This window comes from Colius striatus, unplaced genomic scaffold, assembly GCF_028858725.1.
Source record: "Colius striatus isolate bColStr4 unplaced genomic scaffold, bColStr4.1.hap1 scaffold_44, whole genome shotgun sequence".
Taxonomy (NCBI): domain Eukaryota; kingdom Metazoa; phylum Chordata; class Aves; order Coliiformes; family Coliidae; genus Colius; species Colius striatus.
The window spans coordinates 1,600,045-1,615,549 of NW_026908525.1; the positions used below are offsets into that span (position 1 = coordinate 1,600,045).

General features: G+C 44.2%; 1 protein-coding gene and 1 pseudogene across 1 annotated transcript; one reads left to right on the top strand and one right to left on the bottom strand.

The window, feature by feature from the left end:
- Positions 1-2,223: 2,223 nt before the first annotated feature.
- LOC104549857 (olfactory receptor 10C1) lies at positions 2,224-13,952 on the top strand. The gene is made up of 2 exons (XM_062020061.1): positions 2,224-3,130; positions 13,888-13,952. The coding sequence occupies exons 1-2, from the start codon at positions 2,224-2,226 to the stop codon at positions 13,950-13,952; spliced, it is 972 nt and encodes a 323-aa protein (XP_061876045.1).
- LOC133629417 (histo-blood group ABO system transferase 1-like) lies at positions 12,268-13,868 on the bottom strand (annotated as a pseudogene).
- Positions 13,953-15,505: the final 1,553 nt, after the last annotated feature.

Sequence of the window (15,505 nt, forward strand, 5' to 3'; positions counted from 1 at the left end):
CACTCCTTCCTTGGTGCTGTCTCCAGTCCAACATTGCAGTTATGGTCACCAAAAAAACACCTTCATCCCATTTCAGAGTGTGTGCACCAAAGAGGTTCAAGACAAACGTGATAACTGTGTAGAGAAATGAGGTTGTTTTGTCCACTGGACAGGAAGAGAAAGGTCTAGGTATAGATGTAGACACAAGGTCCAAAGTTGAGCGTGACCACAGTGATGTGGGAGACAGCTCGAAAGGCCTTTGCAACGCTGCTAAGTGGAAAGACTTCTCAGTTTGCTAGAAGGATAGAACAGGAGATGGCTAATACAATAAAGCAAAGAAGGGCTACTCAGATACCATCAACAGCTCTATCATGGTGGTGTTAGTGCAGGCCAGTCTATTTGTCAGACTTGTGCATCACAGTAGAAATTGTCCAGTTCTTTAGGACCACAGAACGGGAGCTCAACAGCAACAGACATTTGGGCAACAGAATGAAGGAAAATCCCTACCTGACACATCACTAGTAGCCCTCTTGTCTATCCATCTGTGCCACAAAATAGGATGGAAATAATCAGGTGTTAACTTAGGTATCTATAATAAAAGGTAAGTATCCGAGCCGATTGGTTTAGCCTCCTTTTATAGTCAAAGGGGAGCGACAGTTCAGTTTAAAAACCAGTCTCATCTGCCTCAGGATAACCTTAAGCACCCTCAAAAGCAGTGTCTGCATTTTAGGTGTCTGAAGACAGGTGAATGAATCCAATCATCTTTAATCCATAGCTCAAAACCTGGAGCATTAGAAAAGTCAGTGTGGTACGTCTGTAGCCCCAGAAACATGGGATGAAGTGGAATTATTAAACTCATGAAAGTCATGGTTTAAACATTTTCTACACTTTTTCTATGGAGCATTTAAGGACAGGCAGTGGTTGGTTTTTACATCACAGAGGTGTGAGGTTATTCACCTGCATGTTAGGGCAGGCACGTTCCTGGAACTGGAAATAAGTGAATCCCATGTAAGTTATGTAATTTTGGCCCTGAATTCAAGCTTCTGAGGACTGTCAAAAGCATTAAGACTCGGAGCAGAGATAACCATAGTACAGGTTTCTTGCTGCTAAGAGATATTAAGAGCATAGCTATTTGGTATTCACACATCCAAGTCCTGAAAGATAAGCTACTTAAATCAGCTTTTTCCTTCTTCACTCATCTCCAAGAGCCACTGAAGTACAAAATGCAGATTTGACTCTTGCCTAGGGGAACTGATTAGAGCTAATCTCAAAACCATCACACAGGGAACAATCAAGGCATAGCAAATAGTACTTCAGAGCTAAAGACAGCTCTTGCTATTCCAGTAGGACATCTGGGTATTTATAGAAGTGTACTACAAGTTATCTGAAACTCTAGAGACCAGAAACAGTGTCTGAGAGCCCAACAGACATACACCACACTTAGCAACCAATGCATGAGCAACAACCATCCCCTAATGCTCCAATCAGCACTAGTGAACAGTACATAGAGCTGGGGAAAACCACCTCTCCTGCTTCCCTGGAAAGAGAGCTCTGAGCAGAATGCTCTTCTGGACACCTCATCCTTTAGTTTTTCTTCCTGTTGTTCCACCACCCTCCTCACAAGGTAACTTCAGAATACATGACTACCATCAGCTGTGGATGCCACAAGGAAATCCTTGTGTGTGCAAAGCCTTAACGGTGCTTTAACCCTTCTCATGACTCTTAGCCCAACTATGAATATAGTCACAAGATGCTTTGGACCAATTGGCCTTGGGAGGAGCGCTCACAGATGAAGCAGATCACAGATGGCAGGGAAGTTATCTTTGTTATGTTCAAATGCTGCTGCTGGCTTACTGAAGCTGTTGGAATTTGAAGTGATTAGTCTGTAAAAACAGACATCTGCTATAACCTGGTTTTTTTCCCCCTTGTTGTACAGGGCAAAAACTGTAGCTGGGAATTTGAAGACAATAATTGTGCAACTTTCAAAGGCAATGCTACACAAGAAGAAAAGTCAGCCAAAAATCCGAGATGAAACCAGATGAAATCCTGTGCATAAGACTGCCCTGTTTTCTTTAGGAACTTTTCTAATGTGAACAGAAGATCTTTTAAGAATCTGGATAAATTCTAAGTTCTGCTCATTCAGCCTCCTCAGCTGATTTTATTTTCATTGACAATTTTCCTGGCTGTTTACAACATCAACCACTAAAACAAAGAGACAATAGTTCTGCAGGGTACCAACGAGGGATGATTCCCATGAACCTCAGTGAAGTCAGTGAATTCAGACTCCTGGGTTCTTCTGAAGCCTCACACTTGCATCCTTTGCTCTTTGTAGTCTTATTTTCTCTTTATATCCTCACAGTGATGGCTAATACAGTGATTGCTCTGATAATAAATGCCGATAGCACCCTTCACACCCCCATGTATTTCTTCCTCACTCAGCTGTCCTGTTTGGATATATGCTACTTGTCAGTCATCGTCCCAAAGGTTCTTGAGAATCTAATGGTGGGAAAAATAGATATTTCCAAGACAGGATGTGCAATGCAAATGTTTTTCTTCCTTTTCTTTGGAGTTGCAGAATGTTTTCTCTTGGCTGCCATGTCATTTGACCGTTACATGGCCATATGCTACCCCCTGCATTACACGGTCATTATGACCAGTAGAGTCTGCAAAAGCCTTGTTGCTGGAACTTACATCTGTGGGACTGCTGTAGGCTTAGTACACACCATCATAACATTCAGCTTGCCATTCTGTGGCCTTGCCATCAACCACTTCTTCTGTGAGATTCAGCCTCTCTTGGAGTTGCTCTGCGGTAACACCTCCCCAAGTGAAATCCAAGTCATTGTGGTGGCTCTCTTTGCTATCGTGGGTCCCTTCTTACTGATCATTTACTCGTATATTTGCATCATTTTCACAATTTTTAAGATGTCATCAGCTGAAATCCAGCAGAAAGCATTTTCTACTTGCTCTTCACACCTTTTAGTTGTGACTCTTTTCTACGGTACAGCAAGCTCCATGTATCTGCGCCCAAAATCCGGCTACTCTGCCTCTGTGGATAAATTGCTCTCACTTTCTTACACTGTGGTGACGCCTCTGCTGAACCCTATTATCTATACTTTGAGGAATGAGGAGGTGGAAGGAGCTCTGAAGAAAAGATGGAGGAATATTAATTTTGTTTGGAAGTGAATATTTTCCTTGTTTCGAGTATTTTTCACTATAAGTTCTTGTCAGGCAAAATTCCAAGAACATTTCAGCTTTTAGGGAGGGAAGAGGGAGAACAGTGGAGATTTTCAGCTATAAGAGATGTGTTAGAAGGGTTGTGTTATGATTTTGAAAGGAAACTTCTTCCAAATACTTCAGAAGTACAGAGTGGGAGGGGTTGGACGGGAACTCTGGTTTTCATTGTTGTTTGTCAGAAAACTCAAAACTGTTCCTTACATGTTTCTGACTTTTCTGAACAAAAGACTAATGTTTAGGAACTTGACTTTACTGAAAGAACTTTGAAGAATCAGTTTCATCAGTTTGCATTACTTTCCTGAAAACGACTGATTGCCAGTTTTGAGTTCTGAGGTTGTTATTGACCAAAAACACGTGCAAAATTGCATTCCTGGCCCAGAGAGCTTGGTCTAATTTCAGAGTCATTGTTTTAAACCATTTAGAACAAGCCTAGACTTAATTTTTCACGGACTAAGAACAATCTGTGATGTGTAGGGTTTGGATCAAAAATCTCTTGTCACTTTCACACATGCTTTTTACCTTTAATACTACGACTGCAGATTGTTTTGATGATGTTACTAGGAGAGAGTTGACTTTAACTAGAGAGCTTTGCACTTCATGACTGAAAAGTAGAATTCACATGCCTTAATTTAAGTGTCTGACAGTTCACTCATCTAAGTCTGGGATACTAAATCCAAGATTCACTTGGAAAGGGAGGCAGATTTTTACTATGTATAACAGATCTCTCTTTCAGATGAACCATCTTATGAAACTACCAGTTTGGAGACTATAGTGGTGAGACTCATCTCTCCAAGAAAGAGGTTTTAATTTTATCTCATATGCCTTAAGTAATCAAAGGCATTTCTGAGATATGACTCAGGGTCTATGGAGACCCATATTCTTTTGAAGTCATGATCATAAGAGAGAAAGGGAACTCTAAAACATCTAAAATAGACTTAGGTGTCATTTTTTTTCTGGTGGATTCCTACAGGAAATCAAACCTGGACTCCTGTTCAAATACACCCAGTGAAGGCAGATGAATTCCACCCAAAACAAGGAAATCCACAAAGGAATCAGAGAAGCCAGATTGAACACCACTAGTAATAGCAAGACAAAAAAAAAAGAAAAGAACCTGCCTTCCACAGATTTGAAAAGAATGTAAGTTTGTTCCTTACCAAAACACCAGCTCTGAGATGCTCCCACAGCTGATCCAGCTGCTTTGCTGACACCAGATGCCATTGTCCCACATGTTCTGTCACTGCTTTACCAAAAGTCCTGAGATGAACAGAAAAGCAAAACTTAGAACAGGGCCTATAAGCCCACCAGCTTGCTTCACAGGTGGCTTCTTTCAAGACACACGTTTATCACTCAAATTTTGTATTATATGGTGGCCCTGTTTCAAGACAATGATGTTCTGCAGCTTCTGTATTACACAAAGACTACTCAAGAGGGAAAAACCCTGTATTGTTGCACCAAACTTAAAAAAAAACTCTTCCAAAATTTCTTATAAGTGACGTATTTGTGGCTGTTAATGTTCCCCTTGAGAACCAGAACTCGTGGTTCTACATCTATAGCCCTGGGTCACTTGAAAAAGATTCCTCGGTAGCCCTGTAGTCCATCCAAGAGCCTGATGTTTACAATTACAGACAGATTTCTCAGTGAAATATTGGAAGTTCTGCTTAAAAAAACCCAGAACACAGCCATATCCTTTTAGTGTTGGGTAGTCACAGGCTTTCCTAGAGAGGTTATGAAGTCCCTGTCCTTGGAGACATTCAAAAGTCAATTGGAAAAGACTCAGAGCAGCTGTTGCTAGCCTTGCTCTGAGCAGAGAGTGTTGAACTGTGGCAGTCTAGTGGACGCCACCAGCCTCAGCAATCCTTGGTCTGGGCCTAATGTATATGCACAGCACTGTCTGGAGCAATTTCAAGGCTAACAGCAGTTAACCTTGAGATCTGATGGTGAAATCATCTGAAATCAGGAGGGAAGCAATAACAAAGAAGAAAGGCTAAGAGAGCTCTCATCTAAACCTAAAAATATCATGTTTATTGACATCTAAAGCTACATTTCTTTGCTGCTTCAGTATTCAGCAGTTAGAATAATTCCAATCTTCTTTTTGACCTCACCAAGAAGGGAAATTCTTCTTTAAAGAACAGCCATCACTCAGCAATGAAGTAAACTGTCACAGAATGACTCATGAAACACAGATAACTGCAGCACTGGTTTCTGCACCTCAGCTAACCTGTATGGACCTCACTTACTAACACAAAAAGTCCAGATTGTAATTAATCTTACCCCAAAGAAACATTCTTGGTCTTCTATGTAGACATATGTGCTATAGGTACCTAATTCTGATCAGACAGGTTCTTCTTGGGTGACCTTAAACGTAACAGCTGTGGGTTTTGCCTGATTATTTTCGCAATATGACTCTTTCAGGGCATTTGACTGAACACAGCCACTGGAATGTTCTGTAATCAAATTAATCAAATTCACTATACTGAATCCTCAAAGCTTGAAAGGTAAGGACATGAAAGACTCCTTAAATCAATCCATCCCTGCAAATAATTGCAGTTGGACAGTGCCCTTAATTCTACATCAGCTGATTTTTTTTATCTTGACAGCTTTGCAGTCCCACAAAAGAATGACCATGTGTACCCCTTTTCAGAAGCTTAACACTTCTGTTTTTAATTGCATCCCACTCTGTATTTCACAATTAAATTAAAAAATACAATCCTATTCTTTTCAGCACTAATTAAACCAGAAAATAAGCTGGCAGCGAGAGAATCGATTCATCACCTTTGCAAATCTCATCGCCGACTTAAGCTGCAAAAGCACGTTTGAGATGTATTTCATATAACTGCTGGTGCAATCAGCAAATAAAGTACCATGTGAGCTGAAGGACTTGCACTGAGATGATGCTCAGGGGTTTGGTTTTATAATGGAGGGCACAGATTACTGGTTTAATCACATCTTCACTTTCACTGTGTCAAAGACAAGGGCAAATGATTTAGTTATTTTAGTTATAAAAAGCAGGAGAGACAGATTCTAAGGTAAATTCAGAAACTGTTCTTCAGGAACAATTGATTTCATCTTCAATATCACAGAATCACAGAATCTCCAAGTGATGGAGGCTGGAAGGGCCCTGCAGAGCTCACCCAGCCCAAGTCCTGCTAAAGCAGGTTCCCCCAGATCAGGGGGCACAGGAACGTGTCCAGGTGGGTTGGGGAACCTCCCCAGAAGGAGCCTCTGCATCCTCCCTTGACAAACTCACCCAGAGCACACTCGGTCCCACTGTCCCTGCCACTGACAAGTCAGCCCAGCACCAGTCCCAACACTGACTCCTTAAGAATGTCACTTGTCACCGGTTTCCACCTGCACATTGAGCTGTTCGTTGCAATCCTTTGAGTGCAACAACCCAGCCAATTTTTTATCCACCTAGTGGCCCATCTGTCAAATCCATGCCCCTCTCCCATTTAGAGACATGGATGGTACATGGGACAGTGTCAAACCCCCATTTCAGTGCATTTCAGTGCTGAAGAGGTATTTGAACAATGCTCTTAATGATGTGCTTTTAACATTTGGTCACTCCTGACGTGGTCAGGCAGTGGGAATACATGATCCCTGTGGGCCCCTTCCAGCTAACATTTCTATTGTATTCCAGTCAGGTGTATGCATATTGCATGCTGGTCTTTTTTGCTGTGAGGGTGTATTGCTGGCTGGTGCTCAGCTTGTTGCTGCCTGGGTCCCCCAGGCTGTTCCCTGCAGAGCTTCCTTCCAGTCAGTCAGCCCTCAGTACCTACTGTACACGATGTGCTCAGGCCTCTGCTCATTGCTTACAACCTGCCAACACCACATGCACACAGACACAGCTGGGACAGGACTGGGGTTTCCTTAGCACCAGGCTCTCAGACTTTGTCTCTCCAATATTAAGCTCCAAGGTCTGTGGTGTCGCTGGTTCCCAGAGGTATTCACCTATTCCCTGGCTGCTGCAGCTCACCAGTGTCAAACATCTCAAAACAGAAGCCACTGTCATTCAAGAAAATAACTAGGGACAGATTTAAATAAGACATATTTGTGATCAGCCTCAGGACTTGGCACAATAACCAGGGACCTGTGTACACACACTCCACTGATGTTAAAAACATCCTCATTTTGCCTCTGAGTTTCTCCATCTCTCAGAGGGGAAGATCCACCTTTGCTTACATCCCTTGTCTCTTTGTCCCTTCTTCCCAAGACAATGATGTTTCTTTCCAAGATGAGTGCATCCATCCCTAGGCACTAGAGTTTCACCAAGTTTTAACTAGGCCTTTGTGTTTAGCTGAGTTGCTCTCAGGGGAAGCACCAGGCTGCAGAGAGCTGGGGAGAGGGCCAACCACCATCTAGGAAAGTTTTTACTCTCAGGAGTGAGTCTCATCCCAGATGGCCTCGTTAGCTCTGGTTAGTTGCTCTTAGTTTTTTTTACTGAAGACAAATATTTAATTGTCTGAAGGAAAGGCAGTGCCACATCAATGCAAATCTATGTGAGACTGGGAACACCAGTTTCCATTGTAACATCAGAGCTGGACAGAGATAAAGCTCTTCAAAAACTTCTGAAGAGCTACAAGGGGGTATCAGGACAGTGCCTTGGGGTGACCGAGCCAACATGCAACTGCATGCAAATTGGACTTTGCTTAACCCTGGCTAGAGAAAGCATCACGTGGTCCTTCTACATCCCACCCTTGAAGAGTTTGAATGACGCCCTGGATCCAGTTTTTCCACAACCCATAGAGTTAAGTGTTCTGACCCTAATGGGATGTAGGTACTTAGGAGGGGATTGAGTTATCTAAAGAGAGATGTTTCATTTCAGGTTTTGTGGTATTTTATGCACTTTTCAACAGGGTTTCCAGAAGTCATATGTTCCCAGTAAGCTGTGTGTCAAATCTGTCAACCCATGAAGACATGTTTATGACTTTAGTGACCTCAGCTTACACTACCTGCCAATGCTGAGGCAGTCAAACTCTTAAGCAGATATCTACAGATGAGGTGTAATAGCTAAACCCAGCCCTGGAGCTAAATGGAATGATCTTTTATTTATCTTCCTCATGTAAATGCCTGATAACATAAATATGGCTGTCAGGCAATTCTTCAGTTCCATATATGCCCCCCAGATATGGGGAGCATCCTACAGGTCAACTCAGTGTACTTTATTCTGTGACTGACAGATTAATTTTTACTGAACAGCCAGAAGGTTACATGTTAGATGTCCTGGGGCATGACAGAATGAAATTTGAGGATCAAAAACCTGCTGAAGGTACCCTTGCAAGATTTTGTGGCACAAAGAGTACAGAAATGTGCCTTATCTCCTCCATGCTGCCAAGTGTAAGGAGTCTCTGGAGTGAGTTGTTTGTAAACCCACTTTGGAGTCAGTCTTTTATGAAACAGATCTATTACTTAAGCCAAAAGCATGAAATCAAAATGATACTCATGGAGTGAGATTAAGTGGAAGATTAGCACCTAGGGTAGTTGGAATTACAGAGGTTGTTTGGCTGTTAGGACATACAATTTGATTTGGTGTTGTGATCTGCTCACATTTGACATGTGTTAAAGTATGTTGGTTGGCCTCTAACTGCTGGGCATGGTTTGACATCTAAGGGCATCTCATGAATAAAGTGTCTTACACACTTACAGTAATGTAAGTGCATGGAGAATGAAGAGTGGTGTGGCCAGGAGAAAAAGGGTTAATTCCTATCTCCTGTCTATTTACCTGCTGAGGCTCTACTTGGACTCCTGTGTGCAGTTTTAGGGTTCTCTCAGCTCAAGGAAAATGGCCAGAGAAAGCATCACGTGGTTTAACAGTTCACAGCAGCAAGGGCCAAAAGCAGCAAAGGGACAGAGATCTTCTCCACAAGGGGCAGAGATCATAGGTAACATTCCTGGCTGGGGTAAATGGCTTTAACCAAAGCTTATGTAGTCCTGCAGAGTCAGTCTCAAAAGCCCAAAGCCCCATGCTGCAGTCCAGAGCAAGACTATCTCCACCAGAAGGAGCAGGATGGGATATCCCCCTGTGCACCCTGGTGCAAAACATCAACGAGCTGCCTGGAAAGCCTGGGATTAACCTCCTCTTCCTCACCATTACCAACATATGAAGAGGTATATTAGAATTTGATCCTTTCCTACTAATGTGCTGATTCCCACTCCCTTTTCTTTTTTACACCAGAATCTACAAGTAAACATTAGGAGAGAGGCTCAGAGTGAGGGGAAGGGACCATATCTTCCTGAGTTAGACACCTTCCTGAGTTAGACACCTTCCTGAGTAACAGACACCTTCTTCTCCCCAGTCCAGAAGTGCTGCCCTGGCACAGTGTACCTCTGCACGGCAGCCAGGACAAGGCCAGGCCAGGCAGAGCCCTTTTTCTGGGCTACAGCTCCCAGCCTAGACCCCATCAAAGTGGTCAGACTGCCATCTGAAAGCAATTAGTGACCTTACACAGCATTTACTGATAAACCTCACCTGTGCTCCACGCACACAGCAGCCCAGAGTTTTGAACCCAGTCATGCTGGTTTGACACACACCAGTTATCCCAGTCACTCAGATTGTTACTCAAGCCCTAAACCTTTTGCTCCAGTGTCCTACTGCAGTTTATGAGTCAATCACACTTGAAAGTACCTCCAGATTTGCCTGGGAAGGCAGCTGCTGCAAAGGACCTTTGTTGAATTTGGCTGCAGGAGGCTGTAAGGTCCAACTTGGCACCTTCAGAGAACTCACAATAAACTCTCCCAGGCTGGGCTTTGAGATGTGACTGAGTTCCCTGACCACGTTTATCAACACCCAGCTCTCTTCTGCCTTACCCAGCCTGTGCTGCTGTTTGCTCTCACCATGTGTTTAGTCACAGGCCTTCTCTCATTCCTCGGTTGTCTATTCTGCTCTGATTTGATCCCCTGAACATAAATTTTAGCCTTTCTGCACACTGAGGCATCCTGGTGTGCCAGGGCTAGGGGAAGATAACTTTGGGTTGCTGCTTTCTGCTGTTCCTGCTCTCTGACCCACAAGAAGTGAGATGCTGATGGGCAGCAGATGGAAGCAGTAGCCTGGGTGCTGCAGGCACCATCTCCAGAGACATGAGCACTGACTGTTCAGCTGCTGCTGCTGCACAAGGGGGAGCTGGGGGTGAGGGGGGACAGTTCAACAGACCTGCAGTACTCTGCCACAGGAGTAACTGGAGTTACTCTGCTGGAGTTACGTTTCTGAGGATGGCTCAGTGCACGGCTGGCAAATTCACTGGCAGTGGAGAACAGTATGGCCAGAAGATTGACCTTTGTCTCCTTCCTTAGCTTGGTTCACTTTTGCATCACAGCTAAACTGGTCTGGCCCTGAATTTGCCTGCTGCTCTGATCTTTATGAATGCTGCCATGTTCTGGTACATTCACTTTGACCCATTGCCTAGCCTAGTCCATATGTATTTCCTCAGAAGCCTGCATATCCCACACCCTGGTCCTATCAATGTGACCCATCACCTAGTACTTCTATTTAGAGCCCATCCTTCCTATTCTATGCTGCTGCAGTCTAGTCCATAGGTGGCAACACACTCCTCCATTCTTATTCATACCTGTCACTGCTCCACCTCAGCCTGGCACTTGGTCTGTTCCACCCACCACAATCTCCACACAGCCAGTCCTTCTGCATTCACCAACTGGACTGGTCTGGTCTGTCTGAATTCCACTGCCCTGGGCAGGTTCAGCCACCTGCTTTTTGCTCCCTGAGATGCTAATGAAAACACAGAGCCCCCTGTTCACTGTGAGAAAACTGGCTCGTGCCTGGGAAGTTTTTGGATGCACTGCATTGCATTTCCTTCAGGCTGCCAGATCCTACCAGAGTGAGCCTGACCCATGAAGCTGCCATTTGCAGAGCACAGAGCAACACGTTCCTAACAGGTATTACGAACAGCCAGACAAATGGACCTGTGTGAGATACTGTCCCAGCCACCAAAACTCCCTGCACAGCCTGGCCTGTTCCTGTGTCCTCAGCACAGGGGTCAGGTCTGGCTGTGCTGTCTCCTGCTTGTGCTACTGAGCTGGTTCCAGTGGCTCAAGGGTCATTCAGCAAGAGGCTTGATGCAGGAACTGAGCATGTGAGGCTTCTTTCCACAGACTCCTTTCCCTCATCCCACACCTCACCAGTCATACCAGGATCCTGGAACAAAGTGAGACCCTGTGGGAAGGGTTGGAAGACCAGCCTCCAGACCTTGAGAGAAAGATCAGAGAGTGTTTTCTGTGTCTGCAACACCCATAACCCCTCAGAAGGACCTAGGGACTTGTGACCCCTCTGTTTTGAGGCTTTGATGACCTGTTTTTTATAATTGAACCTGTTGATTGGTTTTAGAGGTTCCAACTTTGTTTACTCTAGGATTTTGTATTTGGGTTTATATTATTTCTGTCCATAAACTAACCTGTCAGTATTGTTATACCTCAGACTATTGAGAATGAAAGATTATGAGGGGCATGTCTCTAAGACACAGAAGAGAGCTGTTAATTGGACTGGCACTTGCACACCATGGGTTTTTTCCCCTGGCACCTCAGTACATCAGCCTTCTTCCAGTAAGCTGATTAAGACAGCACTGACATCCACTCTGTCGAGATGATTAGCTTTGCTGGTGGTGTATGACTGAGTACAGCTGACTCTGTGTTGTGGCAAATTGGTGTGTGAGAGGCTGGAAAGAGGCATAACTTAAGCAAAGGCTAAAACATTCATTATGAATGTATTAGAAGATAAGGAAGAAGAAAAGGATATGCCTGGACTAATGACTCTCATCATTATAAAATCTAGAGGCAAGAACACCACAGCCCACGTGGAGATTGATCCTGGGCTAATGGTCACTGAAGACAGGAGTTAAAAGAGAAATAGGGATACAGATCATTGCTTCTCACCACCCACCACTGCAATAAAGATTGGCTTAACAGGGAAATAAACAGAACAATTTGGCCTTTCCCATCAGCATCAGAAATGCAGAAAGACACAGATAAATCAATGACTTTGTAACTTGCACGTCTGTTTTGCTCTCTTGACACTGATGGCTTTCCTGCTTGCTTTGTTCCAGCAGCTCACTCCCTGCTGCCCCTGCTCACAGAGCACATCCCCTTCACCTGGACGATGTGGGGCCAGCTCAGATCTGCATCCCAGTCCTACTCTGGGGAGAGCAGGCACGTGGGCTTGTGGTACAGCAGATGCTTGTTGGGATGGCTCTCATCATGCCACCTAGCTTCAATGCCATTTCCTCTGTCCTCCAGGATGCCTTTAAAACAGGCTCTGTAGACCTTGGCCACACTTCCCTTGTAGAAGCTGGACACCAATGTCTATGGAGTAGAGACAGTCAGCCTCACACTGGAATAGGCTTTGGATGTGCCTGCTGGTGATATCCATTCGTCTCATGGAGATATCCTGCCACCATGTGTGATTCTGGACAGGGATGACAAAGAGGTGGTTCTCAGAGGCCATCTGCAGGTGAGAGATCTGCTCAGGAGCAAGGAAGTATTGTCAGAGCTCATGAACTCTCTTATGAACTGGATGTATCTGAGAGACAGGGACAGAAGAAGAGTGGAGAGGGGCTCTTCCTGCTGAAGGATGGTGGCTTTTCAAGTCCATTTTGTTCCTCCTGTTCTATCCATTCCTCCTTTCTGATGTTAATGCTCTTTATTTAACGTGGCTGCTACCCCTTCAGCCCTTCCCCATGCTGCTGCAGTGTACCAACTCCCACTATCCTGATGACTTTTCCTGCTCACTCTGCAGAACACACACCCTCCACCCCAAGCTGCTCCCTAGTACCACTGCACAGCATAAATACTTCTCACCCTTCACTCTCACATGTACCCTGGCTCCCTGGCACTCCCTCTGCAGTTTAACTCTTTCTTTTCTAGAGAGGACTCAAACTACTAATGAATTCATTTTGATTACCTGGAGATACATGAAGTCTCCATTTCAATCTGGGATGCTTAGTGGAGACAGGGGGAGTAGAGCTCTTTACTCAGAGACTCAAAGAGGAACCTTCCCCCCAAACTACAAGCTATAATTGCATGGTTGATAACTTCACTGGAGCTAATGTTTTCACTCTAATCTCTAACAGGAACCCATTAATAATCTCAGCTTTGCAGAACCTGGTATTTTTTTACCCCAGGTTAGAGGCAAATCCTGTCACAAACACAGCAGGAGCTGCAATTTTCTTCTCAAGGGATCAAAATGATAGTTATCCTTCCAGGGATTTTTCTTCTTGCCCTTTGCAAGGCTGTGCCTCCTGCTTATGCACAGACAGCTGCCTTGCTTGAGAAGTTGCCACTGACATGCTTATCCCAGCCAAAAGCTGATTGTTGCCTTTGGAACCTTCCTCACTCCTGCTCCACCAGTAGCATTGCAGCACCACTGGCAGATGAGAGGTTTAAGTATTTGACATGAAATACATGACAAACCAATACTCTTTAACAGCAAAAGTGATCACTCCAGTGACCAGCTTCTGCATGTATTGTGCATTCAGGATGTCTCTATTGAATGTGCCTTCCCAGACAACTGGAGCCAACCAGGGTGTCAACACCAGTACATCCCACCTCCTGCAAGGGGTTTGAGGAGGAAAGTAGTCTTTAGGTGGCCTACACAATTCATAAGGGCAAACACAAGCTTCACCAGAACAGAGGTCTACCTTTGAATTGATCATCCCAGACTCCTTTTGAAACCATTAGGAGTCAAGAAAGTACTGTCAGTGAAATCTGAGTCATCCTATCCTGGAGCAGACACCTAAAATGAGTCAGATGCCTCCAAAATATTTGCTTTTCTGCAAAGTATCTGACTTCAACAGAGCAGGAGTAAATTTAGAAGCTGTGCTCCTGATTCAGCCTGTGTTGCCAGGATGGTTATAGCCATAGCTGACTGTACACAGCCATATCTGACTGTACACAGCCATCTCTGACTGTGAGCTTCCAGGAGCCATGTCGACTGAACCATTTGTGTCCACTCAGCATTTCATTCTTTGCTCTGATTTTAACACCCAGAGGGGGCACTGGCTCTGTCCAGCAGATGTCCAGAGTGCAAGCAACTGTGTAAGCAACACACACAACCAGGGGACTTAGACACAAGCAGGGACTTGAGCTCTGAGTTCCTACAAAAACCCAAGTTGGCAGAATGTAATTCATTGCTGAGATGGTTTGGATCACTAGTTAAAGGTAGCCATTGTTGGGGGAATTGCTGAATCTGGTAGCCCAGTAGAGGCAAGGCTGCTGCAGCTCAATGTCTCCTGTTCCAGCCAGCAGCAAAGCTGAGAGCATATTCCCAGTAAACACACACATATACAACATACACATGTATATCTGGCTACACAGGTAACACAGACACAAAACAGCACTGTGCAACCATCACACCAGCACTGCCATCCTGTTACCTTGCAACTGCTGAGAATGAAAGTAAAAAAGCCCCAAAGCACACATATTACACCCAGATATATATGTACATTATATATATATATACACAGTCTGAAAGTTGCTCTAGACAGCCTTTCCCTTTGACACATCCCAGTGGATTTCATGCCTGGACAATAAGGCCAATTGCTCTCTTGTTACAGCCTTGGTGGGCACTTCTACACTGTAATTGTTTCTCTTATAAGGCTGCTGGGATCCCCTGCCTCCCATTGCCCCTCTGTGCTCCTCTGTATTGTGTAGAGATGAGTCTTTTACCATATAAGCTAAAAAATATAAGGGGGATGTCTGAAGTTACACGAGAAAAACAACCCTTGACAATTCTTCTTGTTCTTTACCATACTTTCAGATTTAAAAGGTCAAACTCACCTTGGTTTTGTCAGAAGTGGCTGAGGATATAATAAGAAGTAGAAAAGAAAACAAACATGTGTGACCTTGGAATATCATGGTCATTCATTATCACCATAGTCCAATAATAGCAATAACAAGAGTAGCAGGGACTGTAAGGATAGGTGGAGTGTAAAGACTTCTGGTTTGAGAAGATATCTGGTTAATGGAAGTTCAACATCGAATGCAAAGACAAGAAACAAAGGACACAATCCAAACTCAGGCACATAAACCCCAATAAGCAGTAGGTTATTAAAACCAAACCAAAGGAAACCTGAAGTCAGCAACTGTTGAGCTGAAGCAAACTGTGGGAATGTGCAATATTTGTGTTCAGTGGAAGAGCCAAAGCAAAGAAAGGGAGGAACAGAGATTGGAGAGATTCAATAAACAGGCTGTTGGTCACCCATCTAGCCTGGCTAAGCCCTGAGCCCTGATCACTACAGTCTGCCCATCTTCTTTGTGGGCTCTATGCTTCTTTATCTAACCACAGAAGCTA